General features: G+C 40.3%; 1 protein-coding gene across 3 annotated transcripts in view; it reads right to left on the bottom strand.

Moving 5' to 3' along the window:
• Nucleotides 1-20762, bottom strand: part of GPSM2 (G protein signaling modulator 2) — a 28770-nt gene that overhangs the window by 5306 nt on the left and 2702 nt on the right. For 2 of the 3 annotated variants that reach the window (XM_063407658.1, XM_063407656.1), the window contains exons 2-11: nt 12695-13006; nt 6638-6859; nt 5446-5581; nt 4854-4996; nt 4242-4365; nt 3868-3983; nt 2722-2877; nt 1825-1933; nt 1298-1427; nt 920-987 (exon numbers count right to left, since the gene is read on the bottom strand). In XM_063407658.1, the coding sequence (XP_063263728.1) occupies nt 920-987; nt 1298-1427; nt 1825-1933; nt 2722-2877; nt 3868-3983; nt 4242-4365; nt 4854-4996; nt 5446-5581; nt 6638-6859; nt 12695-12756 (1266 nt within the window). In that variant the 5' untranslated portion in view covers nt 12757-13006. Of the gene's footprint in view, nt 1-919; nt 988-1297; nt 1428-1824; nt 1934-2721; nt 2878-3867; nt 3984-4241; nt 4366-4853; nt 4997-5445; nt 5582-6637; nt 6860-12694; nt 13007-16323; nt 16347-20762 lie in introns of those variants that run through there. The other variant, XM_063407657.1, reaches the window with a different exon arrangement.

Genomic DNA, 20762 nt, shown 5'->3' with positions numbered 1-20762 from the left:
CAGATAAATAAGATTCAGAGAGTAAGGAAACCCAGCTGATAGTGGCCAGAAGCGTACACGGTTCCCTGCAAAAGGCCTTGCCCTAGACTAAAGCCAGAGTGTCTCTAAAGCAGTGCCCAGAGAGGCTCTTGAGCACCAGTGCTGACTTCAGCTGCACTGATTGTACTCATGCTGTGAGATTTTACTGATTAACATGACACGCTTTGTCTCACTTGAAGAGACTGGAATTACACATCCCAGTGTGGAGGGAAAAATAGCAATTTCAGTCTGCCACTGGAGGCATTTATGCAGAACTGCCAGCCCACTGTTGAAAGGCAGAATGTGAAGGAAATCTCAGACAGACACAAGGATCTTAATCAGGAACTCGCATCGCCAAGAGAATTCTGAGCTTGGGAGGGAAGTTGTTTTGCCTGTGACTCAGCTGTAACATTTCTGAAATAGCATCCTTACTCAAGATGGAGGTTGAAGCTTCTGATGGTTTGCAAGTTGGTTGAAATCTCTAAGTGGAAAACATAGCATGCATTTTAATTGCTTATAAAATGACTGTAACCAAAGAAAAACTGTTCAGAAGAGCTAAGCTAAAGCTTAGGAATTTTATTGTGAATTACTTCCATGCTGCAACCTCAACCCATCTCTATAAAGAGATGAAAGAATTCCTTTGATGCTCATTACAGAACCTCATTCTTTCTCTTTCGTGCAGGGAATAAAGCAAGCTTCCCACAAGCCATTACAGCCACCACCTGTCACATGCTGTTACCTACCTGACAAAACTATCATTTGTTAGTATTGTTAGACCTGCTGTCATGGAGCTCCTATGATCAACTAAATTAAGAAAGGGAGGCAAATGGCACATGAGCACACCCTCAGAAACGTTGCACTGCAATCTCAGCAGCAGAACAGAAAGAAGCAAAGTGCCAACCTTTTCTGGTGTTAATTTCATAAGTTCCATGTTCTCCATGCTGTAACGGCGTCCTCTTGGTCTGCCACCTTCAAGAGACAAATTCAGCTTTTATTATTAAAATTTATGGTGTCACTAGTAAAGCTGTAGCTGTACTCATCTAAGGTCCAAGACACAGACACAATTAGAACACATGAAGAAACCAAGCAGTAACCTGGGATTCACAATATAAATCCTCCAAAAACAGAGGGGATGAAGGGGTCCAGTACTTGCAAGAATCTTTTTTAGCTGCTGGGGAGAAAACCAAGCAAACTTGCACACTCAGCCATGGTCAGTAAATAACAAAGAGATTATTTTTGAAGTTCTTTATAGGTAAGTACTGCAGAAAGAGGCACATACCATTCATACTGTTTTCCACAGCTTGGCTTTCTGCCATCATAGAGTTGTTTGTGCTGTAGCTTAATCCAAGAACCATTTGAAGATCTGAGAGATTGAGTCTGGCAGTGAGTTCTCCACTTCTGTCTCCTACCTTCAAGCACATAAAAGAAGCAGTTGTATTACCTTAACGAATACTCACATGTGTAAGTGTAAAGCAATCCTTGTCCCCTAGACTTGAGAGAAAAAGGCTGAAAAAGTTTTCCTGGTTGAAGACTGAGGACATCTTTTTAAAGAAGTAACAACTAACAGGTAACATAGCAAAGCCTAAAATAATTTCTGCTGGGCTACTAACGTGGAGTCCGTGATGAGTTGTGAGTGGTGGCACTAGAACTAAGGAGCTGACTGCGGTGAGAGCGTGGCTGAAGTAACATGGAACCAGCTGTCTCTGGAATCATTCAACATGCATCCCATCGCTCAAAAATCACATAAAACCTGTGTGAGTGAGAGTAAAAACCAACAGCCAGCATAGTGGGAGTATGAAATCATACCTCTCTTGAAATCTCCAGGTGCCTTCCTGCAAAGTGGATGGCTTGGTCATGATTTCCCAGAGCAGTATAAGCATTCCCTAAACTCCAGCACGCTCTTCCTTCTCCAATTCTGAAAACAACACACATTTGCAATTACACCTCTACCTGCTGAACACCAGAGGTCAGGTTTTCACAGCACTGCCAAAGTAATTTGCTGGGCCAAAAAAAAATAGGGCAATCATCAGATACCATTCTAACACCAAAACATTCAATATCGTATTTAAAGGTGTGTGATCTGCTTATGAAGAAATATGAACAAACTTAATCAAAATTTTTAAGCTCACAGCAAACAAGTCAGTCACTTTTGTAAGCATGGAACATTTTGCAACCTAACTTTGCTTTTCCTCCGTTTGCATGTCTCATTAGTCCTCCGTATTCTTACTGACCTAAGAGGCACATTTAAATGTTGCAAAAAATTATGGTTGCACCTGACACTATAAAAAAGGCCTCAGAAATCAGGGTTGTAATACAAACATTATTTGCTGCTGTATTATTCTCCTTTCCCCATGCCTCCTTATATTATTAACTTGTGGACAAGTAGAAGACAGATTCTTATGAAAGGAGGGTGAATTATTATAGTGAACTCATGAATGACAGATCTGCATTTCTTTTCTTTCATTTACACAGACGTGCTGACAGGAGATGATGTAGAAACAGTCATTCATCAATTTGTCTTTCATCTCAGGCTCATTAGCTGAAATACCATTGTGAGTAATTTTTGTTTTCCACATGAAAACCAAAGCCCAGCATGGATGGAATTCACATTAATGCAGCTGTCACATGGGGAACAATGACAATAGAGTTGAAGGTAACAGGATTTGCTCTGAGTGTCACATTAAACAATCTCTTAGGGCTCACTTGTCATGCAGTTCCTGAGCAATCACAAGGTGTTTGAGGTGATAATCAATGGCTCTCTCATAGTCCTGGAGCAGAGTGTAGGTGTTCCCCAGGCTGTAGCAGGCCTGCGCCTCCACAGCTCTGTCCTTCAGCTGCCGAGCCAGCTGCAGCGTCCTCCTGCAACAGAGGGACAGAAACCTCAGAAACCACTGCAAGGAAAAGCTTTCACAAGAGCACATGCACAACTGAAAATCAGTTATACAACTCAAACAAATTAGGGCAGCAGGCTAGCAAATTATCAGCTAATAAATTACTGTCTTGTAAACTCTTACAGTCTCACAGTAGTAAAGTCTTCCACTCCCCTCCACTGCAACCTACTTCCACCTGCTTTATTACAGAGAGGCTGATTTTTCAAACAGCATCTTTGAATTTACTGCTTCATTAATAATTTGTAGGAATTTCCCTGATAGTTTGCACTGTTTAATACCAGTGTTACAATACTTACTTTCCATCAGCATGAACAGGACAGGTCTATACTCACCAAGCCAGCCTAGCCCTGCTGAGCAAGAATTTGAGTGCTCAAAAAGCTCAGTACTGAGGCTTTTTTCCCTAAGTAATCCCAGTCAGATGCTAATAACACCTATATTGTATCTTTGCCAAGCTTTTACTATCCCAGGTACAGCAGCTTAGTGGTGCAGAGATCAAGACAAGTCTGGCTTGAAAATGCGGACTAAAGATGTAAATTGGTGTTGCTGTGCACCAGCTCTCTCAGCTGGTGAGCACACCTGAGGCAGGCACCCATCGCAGGGTGGGAAAGCTGCTCACATCACTCAGAACTCACCCAGAGCTGAGACAGTAATGCCTGCTTCAGTGGAAACATGTCTGTCTACAGTACTGCAGAGAATCTATTTAAAGTGGATATTTAAATATATATATATAAAGAATCTGTTTAAAGTAGCATAAGATTAAAATAAAAGCATTAACACTGCCCCTCCCTTAAAAGAACCAGAATAGTTAAACAAAGGAAAAATTTCTTTGGTAAAGAAATGGAAATTTTTCCAAAGTACATGTAGAAGAGATGGCTGTTCCACAGAGAGCTACAGTATCAGACACAACAGGAGCAGACTGTACAAGAGGTATAAGTGGTATTTATCAGCAGTCACTCACCTGTAGTATTCAGCAGCAGTTTCGAATTCCCCCAGGAATATGTAGGCATTTCCAAGGTTGCTGTATGCTCTTCTTTCTGCTGATCTATCACCAAATTCTTTTGCAATTAGGAGACGCTTAAGAATGTGAAATAACTGTGTTAGTTACTGCACTTTATACTTTGTAACATACATTTGCATGCAGAAATGCATGGAAAAATAGCATTCTTTAGGTTGTCAATGCTTGATAAGAACAGCCAAACTTGAAGTTTGTGCAATTAAGATATAAAACCTTCCTTTAAAAGCTTGCAACACGATCCAACACAACACAGGTACTAAAGGTCAGGAGCAACCTGATACTGCTAGACCAGAATTCATTGGTAGCTGTTGTTGTACCTGTTCATGGGCTAAAACTGCACTCCTGAAGTTGCCCAGAAGATAGTGTGTGTTCCCCAGATTTCCAAAGGCACGCCCTTGTGCTGCTCTGTCACCCAGCTCTGTTACTATTGACAGGTTTTCCCTGTTTTGGGGGAAAGTGAGAAGGAGAAGAGTGATTTTTAAAAGGTTTATGATTTTTGTCAGTCATTTAAATTATAATGTAAAAAAAAATATATAAAGGAAAAGGCAGAGGTATTCTACTTTGGCCTATGTTAATGGTCTTTAAATCACCATAGACCTGAGTAGGAAATATTTCCTGTGAGAGACCAAACTCCACTGCATTCTTACTCGAGCCAGTTTGCTCCCCTCCAGTTACACACACAGGTATAACAAGGTGCTCTTGTCTCAGCCTGGTTTGAAGAGTTCTGCTGGTTCCTCACTAAGGGTTCTCAGGTACAGTACCAGTGAGGGCATGATAAAAACCAGGGCACTGTCCTGCTGAGAAGACCAAACTGACAGGTGCCTCAGAGGAGCATTCCAGTTTACCTCCTGGCACTGCCAATCTCCCACATTCTGATGAACTACACGCTCACATCCTCCCAGCCCCCAACATGGGAAGCCACTACTTACTCATAATACTTGGCAGCTTTTTGTAAAGCGTTCTTCACATCATCTGGAAGTTCCCCTGGATCATGAGTTCCAGCATTAGCTACATTTTTCCCTTTAGAGTGATACACGTTTCCCAGATTATACAGTGCTCTTGCTTCTCCAACCTGAACCAGAAGTAAAAGAAGGCATTAAAATTTCACTTCAAAGTCTTCTGTCACAACAACTATTTGTACAGTCCTCAGATGGGAAAAAAGTTCCTTAACTACTTGTCAATACACTCTTCCCATTGTGAACATGTTATCACCTACCCAGTCATATCCCTCATTCCAATTGTTTTGCATACTACTCCTTTTTGAAGAGCAAGATACATTCTTGAGGTCAATTACCATTAAAAATTAAAAACAAAACCACCACAAAATAGGGTAATATTTAACCTGGACCTGTAGTCTTCCAGGTACAAACAACTATATTCCAACTAATAGATCCTTACTGCCTAGAATAAATAATTGAACATTCACTATATCCCTCTGAAAGGTGAACACTCCTTACTAGTACCACAGAGTTCAGGAATGTGTGTTGGCACTTTATATCCAGATTCCTGCTCAGTTCTTACCTTATCATTAAGTTCTCTGGAAATATCCAGATGTCTCTGACAGCAAACAATAGCTTCTTCAAAATTCCCAAGTACCTTTAAGGTGTTGCCCAGATTCCCACTAGCTTTAGCTTCTCCCAGTAGATCTCCAATTGTCCTGAAATTGCAGAAATGAATACCCAGAAAACAGTGTATAATTTAAACCAAGCAGATGGTCAGTGTATGGTAGAGAATTACATGAATTTATGAACAGAGACCACAACCATATAAATGTGTATGCATTCAGTTCATTTTATATCTGAAATGCACTCAAACATTGTTCAGTCTGTGGTTACAGACATCTCGTTCTGTCAGGCCAACTGCTGGCATTCATGGTATTGATCATCTGCTTAACATTTTCTTAAAAATTCATATTTTTTAGGAAGAGAATAGAGAGAAAATTCTTAAAGGTGATTTAAAAAGACAATAGCAGCATTAGAAAGAGAGTTTAACTGCATTTGTGTTTTGCTTGACCATCTCCTTTTAAGTAGAAGTCTCCTTTTACTCCACAAGATACTTAACTGTGAGGTTTAACACTTACAGTCTCCTCTGTGGCTCAAGGCACTACTTCATTTCTAGATTCTAAATGAGACTAAGGCAAGAGACTGCCACTGAACCATTCAGATTGTCATACCTGGGGGATAACACAACAAAACAAATGCCCCAAAGTCCCTGCACAGGACCAGGGTAAGGCGGGGGAAGAACACATCTGTGCCTAAATTGAGGTTAAGTACATTATATGCCTGTGCCTTTTACTGAATCTATACAAATCAGTAAAAGATACATAGCATAGGAAAGGGATAGGGGTTTAGATTTCACAGCATTACATTAGGAGTACACAAACATTCAGGAGTTTCTGTAGTAAACAAGAGAGCAGCTTAGCAATACAGAGAACTAGAAACACTGAGTTTTAGAAACATGAAACAGTAAAGAAAGGGTGGATTTAAAGCAGCCACTTCATTATGCAGAAACCTGGTGAGGCCTCTGTCAGTTCCAGGATTATGGTGCTAGAGCAAGTATTAGCTGCCATGTTAGAGGCACCCAAGTGACCTGCCAGGCCCCCAGCCCTCTGCCACACTCACTCATTAGGCAGTATTAACAGCAGGGTCTGGCAGCACAGTGGACAGTCAGCTGCTGGAATCTGCCAGAGTGGGATGACACGGAGAGCGATTACCTTGCAAGAGTCAAATCGTGGTGATGGTATTCCAAGGCCTTTGCATATTCATGCAGGTAGAAATAGGCATTGCCCAGCTGGCTGTAAATGGCGCTCAGGGTCCGTAAATCTTCGGTTCCAACCTGAACAGCAGCTTCAAAGAAAGACACTCCGGCCCGGCAATCTCCTGCCTTGCACAGGCGCTCGCCTTCCAGAGCCAGCTCCAGGCAGGAGGCCTCCATCCTGCACAGAGAAGCCACCAGTCACTCCCAGTGCCACAGCCTGCCCAGCACCCAGCTTGAACAGGGCTATTTTACTCAGAGGGCCTCTGCTTGCTTAGGAGGGGGAATCGGCACCACACCACAACCAGTGAGCTTTGCTTTGGAGTATCACAGACACTAAGGCTGAAAGGGAAATTACAACTTCAACAGTGATGAGCAAAGTAACATCTGAACAAACAGCTACAATTGCTTATTTTTTTTGGTCTCAGAGAGGAAAACAAACTCTGCTTTGTCCATAGGCAGCACCTGAAGGATTCAAAACCAGTTTTCACCATCTAGATAATTTCAGAAAAATTACCTAGAAATCAAGCTATTGCTGACAAATACCAACTCTGACAAATGCAAGCACTTCACATTTTTAGGGTGATGCCATAGTAACTTGCAAAATGATTCACAGGAAAAAAATTAAATTAGAATATTCTGTGTATCAAAGACTGACTAATTTTCCCTAAGTTGCTTCCTGTATAATTCAACACTCCTTGGCACTTCATTTCTTGTACTAGCAATGCTATGAAAATTCTCAGTGTAAGAAAAAATATCTGGATTTAATTAATGACAAAATGTATGTCAATTCAAGTTACTTCACTGATACACCATTATTCCAGAACCCACTGGAATAGTTTCTATTATTCTGAACAAGTAATTGTGCAATTATACAGGTACAAAATACTGCAGTCATGAATGAATTTGTAGAATATTACATTTTAAACATGAACAAAGAAGCTGATAGAAAACTGCAGTGGCAAGACCCATTCATTTGCATTTTTGCCCCTGTGAGTTCAGGCATACAAAATGTAATATTTCAGTAAGTGTTAAGAATTTTATCCATACGTTTCCTACTTTCCAGTTCTGAGATGTGAGGGAGGCAGGGGAGAGGAAGATGAGAAAGACAACAGCTCCAGGTCTCAATCTTGAAGCAATACGGTTCTCCAGCTTTTTTGGGATACATGCATTTTAAAAAGCTTGCAAAAAAGTCAGCATTTTGGGGTCTTTAAAATATTTTCTTCAAAATGAAAACCCTGTAAGACACATTCTGTAACTGTTGAAAAAGTATGTGCTAATATTGCCAAAAAGTGGACAGTCAAATGCTGGCTTTTGCAGAAGTTATTTTAGTGGAAACACCAAATGACACCTCCTGTTTTGACTTGATGCAGTTATGAAGTTTTTAACGTACCTGCAATATTTACATTTCTTTATTTTCTTAAACTGGAAAGAAATTGATTATACAAACCTCTACTCAAATCTGAACAGGAAGGAAATATTTTTTAACAATCTAATGGCTTCCAAAAGGACTAGAAGAATTGGGATCACAAGCACAGTACAAAACACAAAATACGACCATACCTGCTGGTCTTGGACATGCCACAGCTTAAGCACATCGAGATGACCGACATGTTTAACTTGTGAAACCGAAAGCACGGTCTGCCTGGGAGTTGCTAAAGGTGCTGACAGCAAAAGATAACTCCAGCACGAGGTTCCTGCCAAGCCCAACTTCTCAGGATGGATATCCATAACACATGCAGCATTTCTTAGGTTGGACACTCTCCTCAGAGAAGTTAAAGCATTCCTATTAGCTACAAGACACCACCTGGCTCTCATGACATTGTGCACGTGTCGAATGTTAAGACAGAAGAAGGCAGAAATGATTAAATACAATTAAGTGCAAGGCAGAAATGATTACAACATCAGCAACTGAAGGTTTAAGACTTAAAACACCTCATTGGGTAATCTTAATCCTATCCAAAGAGGTTCTCTCCGGGCACCTCATGTTAACTGACATGTCCAATTAGAGTGACAGCTAGAAAATATGGTGCTTCTCAGAGCAGAGATTTGCACCATTACACAGCCACACTCTGGATTTTTAGCTTGAATGGCTAAAAAGAGCAGAACTTTCAGCAAAATGTGTGTGTGACGTAACAGTGAAAATGCTACGCTGGACTTTGCTTCCGTAAGTGAATTTATTCCATTCAAATAGATATAAATATTTTTAACTGTGATGCATCAGCCACATAACCAGTGAAGAGAAGGCAGTTAAAAAAGGTACAAGAGCAATATCAGAGAGTGCTGCAGTATGTAGCTCCCCTAAGAGACTGCACTCATTTCACACTACTCCAAAAAATGCCAAATGCCAAGGCAGCATTACCATTTCATCAAGAAATTTGAAATGATTATTTGACTTTGCAACTCTAGATTTAGTAGAACTTATAAAAATGAAATATGTGGGATCTTTCTACAGAACACAAATAAGAAGCAAATGGCTTATACTCAGACTGATGAAAATCAGCTGTTACTACAAAGTGTTTAAATTCAACCAGAATTACAGGAAGTGTATGAAAATGTGAATTAATAATTGTTTGAATAAAAAAAATGCAAAAATCACTAAACTCTAGAGAGAATGTGTTAACAGGTTGCTAGAATCTGTACAGAAAATTAAAGCTTTAATTCCATCTGGATCCATTCTTTCTGACCTACCATTTCAAAATCTAAATAAGCTATAGCAAAATAGAACTGAGAAAATGAAATATTTATTTTCACAGTTGCCTGCACTCAGTATTAATATTTTATTCAGGTTATATAAGAGCTATGAAATCACTCAGTTATTTTAAAAGTTTCCTATGCTTTTCCATCAAGTACCAAAACTGGATTCAGATGAGGTTTGGTTAGTAGTTGTTTTTTCCTCCCCTCTGCTACTTAAAGGACTCTTATGCAAATTAACACTTTTTTTTTGTGGTGGTTTTTTTTTGGATTTACATATGTGTTTTCCACCTGTCACTACCAATGGTTAAATAGCACTTAGGCAGAATAGACAGGGCCAGGTTATCAATATTTTAGGAAGTCATTAAATAGTTACAAGGAGAATATGACATTACTTTCTCTGTTCTCTGTGCTGAATTCAATTATTTACTCAACACCCAGTGGCCAAACAAGAGATACATTGAATCTGCAGAGAGGAGAACAAGCCCCATTCATCTGTGCACTTCTAATGCAATTCCTTTCCTGCTGAACAGGATACCGTTCTCTCAGATATTACTTGGAAATGCTCACACAGGGCTTCATTTTGTTACACTGTCTGTAGCTGCCTGGCATCTCCTGAGTAATTTCTCATTTGTAAAACTACCTCATCCTATCAGGCCCTCAAAGCTTTTCCTCCTGCCTGGCTCCCCAGTTCTTTTTCTTTTCTTCTTCTCTACACCGCTCCTCCACGCCCCGTTCTTTCTGACCTTTTTCACAAGCTATTTTAAGCCTTCATTTTTTCTAAGAATATAAACCTTAAGCATATTGCCTCCTTCTTTTTGTCTCTTTCCCTTCAGCTGTTCTCATCTGACAATAAGGACAAGAAAAGTGGTAAGAATTAAGGCAGAAAAAGAAGGCTGTAAGACTCACTGATTACTACAATCTCTAAACACAATTTAGTTTTACTCAGTTCCATTCCCACTAAGAGGACTTTTTGCATTTGAGGGGGAACATGACTGTCATGATTTTGCCATGAAACGTGTTGGTACAGATGACACACAGGAGAAAAAGCAAGTCCCATGCCATGTCTGTAGTTCAGATGCACAGCACCACTAATGCCACAGAGTGGTGTAATGAAGCTGACACACCATTCCTTGGCTCCTCCACCTGAGCAAAGTGACCACTGCCAACAGCTCCCCCACAGCTCCACTGCAGCACTGCTTCCCTCAGACTGCACTCGATGGTGAGGTTAGAAACAACTCACACACAAAGAAACCACTCACCTGAATTCTGTGTTCTTGTGCTCCAGTCAAGATAAAAGCAGTTACAAGTTTATGGTGTATGAATTTAGCAGGCCAACAGAAGCAAGTTCTATAAATACTCACCCTACAGATCATTTATTCATACAAATCAAGTAACATTAGCATTTTGTTTTTAGACACTAAACAACAACAACAAAAATCTCCTCCCACCAGTATAAGCATTTTTATAACTGCTGAAGTGACACTGATCAACTACTGTGGGGAGAAAGAAACACTTGCACAGCTAGAAACAGACCCATAGTAAAGCCTTTCCTGGGAGTGGGCCCCAACTTCTTTAAAATCAGTTCTAATGGAACACCAGGAGGAAGGAAAAAGCAGCCACAGCCAAGCAAGCCTAGGATAATACTTGCAGGTAATTTTTTTTAAAACTGCTAACTCCCTCCCCAATAATTTATGACCTTTTATTTTCTGCACTAAATTTTAAACTCCCAACAAAATAAAGAATTTCCAAATTATAGCTGTCAAAATCATCATAAAATTCCAGGTCAATATATTGAATTAATCCACAGTTTCTCAAAGTCTTAGGGAAGTTTAATATATTTTTAAATTAAAAGTATCTTGCCATCATGTTTTTTAAATGTGAATCAGATTATAGTTCTTGCAGAAAAGTTTAATAAGGTCAAGAATATTGTTATTGTTGACATTTTTAATCAGTCTCATTCAAACCTGTACTGAAATACAGCACAGAGCAGTAAGACATTGTGCACTGACTGTGCTTGCCAAATTTTTAAAAGTTTTTTTTAGCTTGTCAGTTTAAACCAGTCAATTGGCCATGACATTTTCATTTTTCATCCATTTACTTATCTAATAGTACCCTGAGCAGCTCCTGCTTTTATTAAACAGTGACGAAGGACGTTCTGCAATTGTCTGGAGTTCCGAGAGCATCAGCACCAGTGTGGGGAAATGTGGTGGGGGAATGGTGGGAAGTTGGACCCTCCAGGAAACAGCACAGAGCTACCATGCTCACACACTTGGGGTCAAAGCCACAGGATAAAGATCTCAGCAAAATAAAGAGAGAAAACAGTAAATTACAGCTTATTTGCTGATTTTTCTCCTTACTGACCATGAAAAATCTTCTCCAGCTGGCCTGCTAACCAGGACACTGGACTTGTATGAAATGAAGAACTTCTGTTCTATGAAGTGGAAGAGAAGACCACTCCAACAGAAATCTAACATTGTCAGAATGTTAAAGAATTAATTTTAAGCCATAGCATGTGCTGTCTTACAAATACGGGTACTGCCTTATTGCTGTTAGCTAGCGAGGAAAAGGCCTCCAAAGAAAGGATGACCAGGGTAGGGGTGGGGGCAGTACACAAGAACCACATTTTTTATTTCTTTTTAAACAATCGTTTCAGTCTTCCAGTGTCTCTTCCTACTGAATGAACTGCAAGATTTACCCTTCCAAACACCATGCTGTACACAATGCTCCTGTAGTTCAGCTCCAACAGAGCGAGTCTGAAATGCTGACACATTGTCCCATGTCTGTAGAGGGGTTTCAGAAGGAAAATGATAAAAGCTCTCAAGGGAAATCCCATCTCCTCTTCACTTGCAAGAACAGTACTTTTGAGTGCAAGGCATCAAGGCAGTTTGCATATATCAATCAAACCTCTTTCTTTAAAGCAAGGAAAATACCTCGTCTTTTATCAAAACAGTAATGGGCCAAGTACAGAGAACTCTATCAGACAAAACTCAGCAATTTGCACAGGCAGCCCAAAAGAGGGAGCAGCTGTTATCCTGCAGGCACCATACTTGATATCATTCTACCCCAAATACAAAGAAATACAGACAATATGTACTATTCTGCTACCATACAAGTTCCAATACCATACAATCATACCAATATAATCTGCTACATAGCAAAAGTGAATTTTCATCATTCAAAAATCAAGAAAAAAAAAAGGGTTTAATTTTAAATTTCAGTAACACTACTAGCAGAGATATCAAGCTATTTGCTGCAACTTGTTTAGCTTTCTATTATTAACAGCACTTATTCATTCACAGCAAAATGACCAGAGTCTTACCTGTATCGCACGTGAAAGGAGTGATCCTCACGCATGCTTATCAAAACATTATTTTCCGCCATTGAGTTACATTATCAGTAGAGGAAGAAATACAGTTCTGTGGTAGGGTAAGTGCTTAATTATGAAGAATTGTCAGAGCACCGTTCCAGTTAGTATATTAAGAAGCTGGAGTAAAGATACCATAAGTTCCTGTAGAAAAACTCTTCTTTATTACTGAGGTAAGGAGGTCACTGCCAGACACATCTCACACCTTCAGAAATGTTCATGTTCTTTCTTTCATCTGTGGCCCTTTAAGCTCCTTCAGCCGCAGTTCTGCAAAGGGAACACAAGATGCTTGGCTTGAAGTCTCATACTTAATAACTCATCAGCATTTGCAGCTGATGTAAAAGCATAACACTGCTCCTACCAAGCAGGAAACGTCATTCAAGAACTTAAAGGCACAGCCAAAGCCTTCTACACAGACACGGCAATTCCTGTAGGCAAGTGAGAAAGCCAAAAAGGTTTAACAAAAATCAACACTCTCCTCTCTTGGAGACTCTGAAGAATTTACCCTTGTTAGTATTTTCTGGCCTCATGAAGTTCCAGTCAAAAACCTTTAAGGATGAAAGCTACAGAATGAACGGCCTAATATGGAACAGATCACAAAGTGCTTTACATGTAAACACTACCACTGAAACCCTGATCATGAGCTGAAGGCCCACAGCAGTCCCATCTGGAGAGCCTCCATTCTGGAGATTGTCCCACCTGGAATACTGTAAGCACAGCACATTTAAGCTCAAAGGTTTGAGCTCTATGTTCACTTTTCTCCTCATTGCTCCCAAAAGAAAAGGGAGGAGTATTGGAGTTTGGAGGGCAAGGGGTGTTAACACTGGCTTCCTATTCAAAAAATTTGCAGCACAGCAATGTGAGCTCTAAACTCTGCTTCAAAGGGACTGCAGAAGCCAGCATGTAAATATTGGACATGTTTAGGCTGGCTGGGAAAAATTAACAGAAAAGAAAACCTGTAATCAAAAGTTTACCCACTTTAAAATATATTTTTAGTAGAGACAGTGACATATTTATGCCTCAGTACTAATATTACCTTCCTTTGCAAGTAAACAGACTTGTGTAATTCACAAATGCATATTTCATCAAGAGACTTCAGAGGTGTCAAAAAGACAGGATGAGAGCTCAGATTCAGAGCTGTCCTCAGAAGACGATGTAAACCTGTATATTTAATTGTCAGTCTAACTCCTGCCTTTTCCTCTCTTTAGTTTTATCAAGTCCCAGCTGTGAAGATTCATGCTTCCCATCCTACTCTACCCGGACTGCAGCCCTCAAACAGACTACCCACATTCTTCCAATTAAACAACTATTTTGCCCTTCCATGCTCATCACTAGAATTATTTGGCATCAACAAGTGGGTGTGGGTGTATTTTTGCAATTATGAGGCGTGACACCCACAGGTTCCAGTAGCACTGCAACCCACACACGGGGCAGGCTGTGTCCCAGGTATTCACTCTGCGGGAGTCTGTCCAGCCTCAGCTCAGCTAACTCAAACAGGCCAAGGGCCCAGTCCACAGAACCCTCCAGCACTGCTGCTGCTCAGCAAATCCAAGGGATTTGGAACTTCTCCTCCAAAGAGGGACACACCACAAAGTAAAAAGTGTGTACTCTGGCAACTTCCACAGATCACAAAATGATGACTGTAGTAAATTGTTTGTATATTTATACTGTAATGATAATTAACTGAATAATTTTAAAAGCCTTTTTAAAAATAAACAGGCAATTTTAATTTTTAAAAAAATAGTTATACTTAAAAGTATGTCAGAACATAATGCCTGTTTATTTAAATACCAGGTTTTTTAGCAGTACATTTTACATCAGGTGTTTATAGCTTCAGTGTATCGGAGCTACACGTCTGTCCTCATTGTCTGATGCCACAATCTTCCAAGAGCTGTTTTCTTCCCTCCTTACTGGCCATACAGCACATTCCTAGTCTTAGGAGGATGATACGTACACACCCACATTGGCCAACACATCATCATCACAGATCCAACCAAAATTACTGCTCTGCTCTGCATCCCCGGCTTCTTCCCGCGTAAGTCACTCGGATGTCAATTACGCCCTCAGCCGTGCCAGCGTGTCATCAGTAACCAAATAAGCCCCATCCATTAGAGTGGGGAATGCAAAACGCAGGGGGCGGCAGTCCAGGGCTTGCACGGACAGCCTCTCTCAGGTGTAACCAGCCTTGGGAGGATGCAGCACAACAAACAAAGCCTCGCTCTTCCAGCGGCTGCACCGCAACCACCGAGAGCACCTCTGTAACTGAGCCCTGCCCGAGCGGTATCACCGTGGGATTGCTCAAGGGACACAGGGCTCCAGCAGAAGCGCCTAAGGAGTTACCAGCATAACTAACAGTGAAACAGGCCTTCTCCTAAACTTGCATTTTTAATTAAAATTTTATGTAGCTTGAAAATAGCACTTGGGGCTTACTATGAAAAAAAACCCTGTATTAATGCAATCAAGTTGCTTTAAATTTATTCTCTCCACACCTCAGAGCAACATAAAACTTCTGTCCATGTTAGAGAGCTGCCTTTCAGAAAAGCATAAATAGAAAACTGAAGCTGTATACACAACCTTAAAATGCACAATTCTACCAAATACAGGAAGTCCTACAGGTTTCTGTAATTTCAAACTAACAGCAAAAACCCCACAGAGAAAAGATTGGGTCTCCTTCAGAAGAGAAAAATTAAATTGGTGTTACTAATTACACAGTTTGATACCAAAACAGAAACGGACATCAGCCTCACCACCCCCAAATCAAATGAAGCAAGGCAGAGGTTGGGCAGTCAAATGTGGCAGCCACTTCATAACCCACAACAGAGAAAACGTGCACTGTATCAATTCTTTATTAGAAAAAATGGTGAGCCACAGGTAGGGATTACCCACCCTGGCTGTAAACAGCTACAGGATTTTCAATTCAACCATCAATAAAAAGGTATATTTGCCTGAATTCAAAATTCTTTCTAAAAAAATGTACTTGTTGCTGTCAGAAAGTCACTTTTCATGAATTATTAAATCACAGATTTATATAGAAGTTATATAAATACAGATGGGGTTTCCATGATGAAAGTACATCTCAACCTTCCATTAACATCCCTGCACTGAATCAGTGATACAAATGCTAAGATTGGAATAAGGCTCACCCTCTCTCAAGAAAAATGACAGATGAAACCAAGGCCCCCATCTTTAATTCTAATCAGTATGTTTCAAATTCCTGACAGTCATAAAACAATAGCTGCTATTTCTTTCCCCAAAGCCTGTATGCAAGCTAGAAGTTTTAGCTATCACAGCTTCCAGACAGGTGTTTCACCTTTTAAAGCATTTTCCATTTCACCAGTGATTCCATTACATACTGCAAATTTTATCTCAATGGTAGACAATGAGTTGAATCAGTTTGCAAGTCTTAGTTACTGAATGTCTACAATAGATTTTCTCCATTTAAACTTTTGACAGAAAACCATATTTCTGCACAGGTGAAAAATCATCAGCAAGCAACAGAAAGCCAATGGTGTGATTCATTTGCAGTACACAGAACTAATAATCACAACACAGTTGGACAAGATGGTTTTATTCTCCTTTATCACCTCAAAATGGTATATTTTAAGCAGCTTCCTTCGCTCCTCTTCTCAACCCACACGTTCTTTTTTGGAATTTGTCAGATGATCAAAAGCATTGCTTTGCTGATGCAGTCACACGGAGCACAGCTGAGAGCCCCTGAGCGGTCACTTGGGGGCTGCTGGAATATCAGACAGTTCCGTTCCTCCTGCCTTTCCCTAAAGGAGAGGATCAAGTCAGGCCTTCTCTCCCCATCTGCTACTCCGCACAAATCTGTGCCAAAGGAGCATCTGCCAAATGAAGTCATCACCGACAGAGGTTCAAAAGCTACTGGAGGGAAGGACAGATAGAGGCAGATCTACTGCACAAATTGCATTTCCTGAGAAAAACCAGTGACAGAGACTTCTTGTTTCAGGATCAAGACAAATTTCCCAATGGTGAACTAAGTCTGAATTTCCTTTCAGAAAGCTGCTACAGAATGGGTAGGAGAGAAAAAAAAAGAAAAAACAGCAAGAAGCTTGAACTGGATCATCTAAAAACAAAACAGAGCTTTGCATACCCTGTGAATGAAGAACCAGACTAGACAATAAAAATATACAACAACCTGATTACTGAAACACAGAGATTAGCTTGGCTTCAGACCTATAAAAGAGCATATAAATACAAATAGCACAAGGAACGCTGAAGTAAGGCATTCTCTATTTCAGTCTTCAATGCTGTTTGAGGATAGGTTAAAAATTTACCTGAATTAATGAATAAGCCTAAAATAAGCCACCAAAAAACCCTTAAAATTTCACATCAAGTGTAATTTTGTGTTTACATAGTGAACAGCATCATCATTAGCATTTCTGCAGTAATACATATTCCCCTGTAAATGAGCCTTTAAGTAAATGTGTGCCATGCTGGGGAAAAGGTAATATTTCCAAACTCTGAGCACAGTACAAGTGACTAGTCATGAGAGTGGATCATGCAAATACAAGAAACAACTGTATGTACCAAGGCCACTGTGGTTATTCTTGGCAGCTTAATTTTAAACTCCTCTCTGCACCACTTTTGACAGCTGCTCAACAGCTGATGAGCTGAGTGCACATAGAAACTGCCTTACCTGATGAGGTGAATTTGAGGTTTTATTCAGGATCATGATGATGTGGAGCAATACCTGCTCTGAAATGCTACCTTTGTCTCCTGATGGATTTCTCTGTTGAGCAGAAAACCCCAGAATAAACCACAGGGATTCTTTCATAAGACTGGCTTACCAGCACGCAAGCCACTCTGCAGCTCACATCACACATTAAATGGACACAGGAGGAAAGCTGAAGTTCATAAACACCTGCTCCTCCCAGGTGTGAGTGACAGAGCTCGTGCTGCAGAGCCTGTATCACCACAGAGCCTGGCAAAGACCCCACCTAAACATCCTATGCCACCAGGCTCATCAGACAAGCTGCAAATAAATTAAACCACTGTCTCGTGTTCTTTGTTCACATACTTCCTCCTCCACTCACCCTATATTTACCATGCTGACTTATAAATACGGGCCCACACAAATGTAAAACACACTGCTGAATATTGCAGAGAGCCTGACATGGCTGGAAGGGGTGGGTATTGCACTCCTTTGGCCCAGAGGTGATGTTGCCTGTAATCCTATCAACCCACTGCTCCACAGGCCTGGAATTTCACTTATAACATCTAATGGAAAATGGAATATGAGGGTTCCTCTCCTTTCCCAAGTGACATGCACAGAGCTATCTTTTATATAGGAAACCATCCTCTCCTTGCTAGAGAGAGAATCACCAAACTGAGAGCATTCAGCTAGACAGGCATTTTGTAACCACAACTGACAGATGCAGGGCTAGCTGCCTTTTGTGAATCAAAAGAAAAGAATTACTAGAGTGAGAGAGGGAGGGAAACTTGACTCCGTTATCTCTAAAATTATTCCATCTCCCTTTTTAGCCACTTAATGCCCAAGACTTAATGACCAGTAACCAGCAGCCTTTCCAGATGGTCAACAGAAGCACAAGAGGTGACAAAAGACCAGAAAAATAGCAATAAGAGAAGTTAGGATACTCATGACAACTCTCCTCAAAAAAATAAAAATAATTGCTAAATAAGTAGTTACACAAATACTATCATTGTGTGTCACAAACTCCTGAGTAATCTGATTCTTTTCTTCATTCCTCTCCCAAATTTCTTTCTAGCACTGTACACAAACTCAAATCTAGAAAAGGGTTTCTATCCAATTACTTTAATTTACTCATCAATCTACTCTAATTTAGTCATCAATATGACTGCAGGAAGAGAAACCCCCCAGTGACAAAGGAGCACAAGTATCCCCAGAACAGTCCCAAAGAGTCTCAAGTAGGTACACAAAATAGTTTTATTGAAAATATTAATAACTATATGAAACAAGGTAAGGAAAATACTGCATAAAACTCAAAAACTACTTTACAGGATATAAATCATACTAGTTTATTTAGCTCTATCTGTATTTTAAAAAAACCTTTTAAAATGTCCTAATAATGAGATACTCATCTCAAGACTTAAAATTAATTTTAAAAAAGACAAACAACCCCCCCAAGAATGAGAGGCATCAAGCGTTTCTGAGACAAATTTTGTTCACAATGAAGTGAAGTTCTCAGCACATCCACAGCTGGAAATGAAATCCATATTTGACAGCTAGAGGAACATAGTCCAACATCCATTACCTAACTGCTAGTGTGGCTCTGCATTATGACAGACATGGTAATGATAATTTATCATTCTATTTGTACACATTTTTGTTTGGGGTTTTCTTTATTTCACTGGCTGCCTAAACCCAATGGATCCTGCCCATGGTAGGTTCTAATACAGGTGAGAGAAGGTTCATCTCCTCCATTTCACAGGTTAACTCCTCTGGCTGCCCCTGCACTCCACCTCTGGCACAACTGACGGACGCCCTGGCTCACACAGCACTGTCTCAAAGGCAAACACAAGCCCGGGAGCATTTCCACCTGCCCTCTGGCATTTCCTGCGTGTACTTTCCACCTATTCTGTAGATTAGGAGGAGGATTTTTCCTGTTTGTACAGTACCTATCTGAATGGAGTGTTTGGGGCTTTAAGTAATGCTAAAGGTCGCCAACATGCCACGCCTTCAAACTCTGTATATCCTGCTTATTCCTATTATTATCCTGCTTATTCCCTTTCCCCTTCTTTTTCTAAGAGAACCAGTACTTGACTGGAAAACAACTTGCTACCTAGTGTACACAATTACTGTCCAGTGTGCAGGTTAAAGAACCCCGTGTAGCTAACACAAGTAACCACAAGTATTTTTATCACACAGACACTCCTGTAGATAGTTAATGTAAGCCATCTATTTAAATCCTGAATTAGGGGAATCCCACACTACAATAAAATAAAAAAGGACAACATGAAGTGCCAGTAAAATATAACTAATAACCCCATCATAAAACTAATCAGGCAACTGAAAACTAATTCTACATGCAGCAAGATTAAGATTTCAGATACAAGAACTGTGCAGAATAGTATCACAGTCAATATAGGTCAAATTTTTCCACATGTTGCTACACTGAAGGTATTAGAACTCCTTATCCTTTTTCCTTCTTTTTATCAGAACCAGATCCAAGTTTATTTACAAATTGTCCTTCACAGACTGAAAATAAATATTGTGCTGCCTTCTTTCCAACATCTCCCACAACTAGAGATGAGATTTGCACTCAAGCACACTTTAAGTGCACAAATGCCACAACAGACTGCAGTGACAGTTCACAACAAAGCGGTAACTTGTGATCCTTTTATTCACAGCGGAAGTTGAAATCATTCCCAATTAATCAGTAACAGTTTTGTTACCAAGCTCTGAAGGTAAATTTGAACCCTGCTCCTTTGGTACAATCTCATCATGCAAATGAGCACATACGAGGCCTCCCCCTGGCAACGAGACACTCGACTACCTTCAGTTTGGGAACTGGAGCATGTTATCCAGAGTGAAAGAACCCCACATGGGAAGGGTTCAGCACAAAAGGCTGGCTATTCGCACTTCAGCTGATAGAGCAAGTTGATCACAAATCTCTCCAATAAAATATTCCACCTAGCTTAGCTCCTTCTTGGCCTATGAAATCTCTTAAAAAGAGATCCTGGCACATAAAAGAAAGAAGACAAACACTGTACAAGCATCTTACAAAGAAACAGAAGAAGTTGTCTTAAGATACTACAAATTAATATTTTTTAAAAATAGCAATCCTTAATCACTGGCAGTATGACACAGCAGCAATTTAAGTGAAGCAATACAGATGCTGTTTCAAAACTCCTAGTTGGCACTGTGGGGCTCATTCAGAGCCAAAGCAGCCATCCAGCATAACGAATCCTTACCACTCCAGCAGGGTTTTATCGTGCAGGGAACAGCTGCAGCTCTCACAGAACCTCTGTTAGCCCACTGCAGTGACCCATGACAGGTTAATGGCAGCAGCACTGCCTG

Source organism: Prinia subflava, chromosome 10 (genome assembly GCF_021018805.1).
Source record: "Prinia subflava isolate CZ2003 ecotype Zambia chromosome 10, Cam_Psub_1.2, whole genome shotgun sequence".
NCBI lineage: Eukaryota > Metazoa > Chordata > Aves > Passeriformes > Cisticolidae > Prinia > Prinia subflava.
Note: the sequence above shows the minus strand (reverse complement) of the source record. Positions and strands in the feature narration are given on the sequence as shown.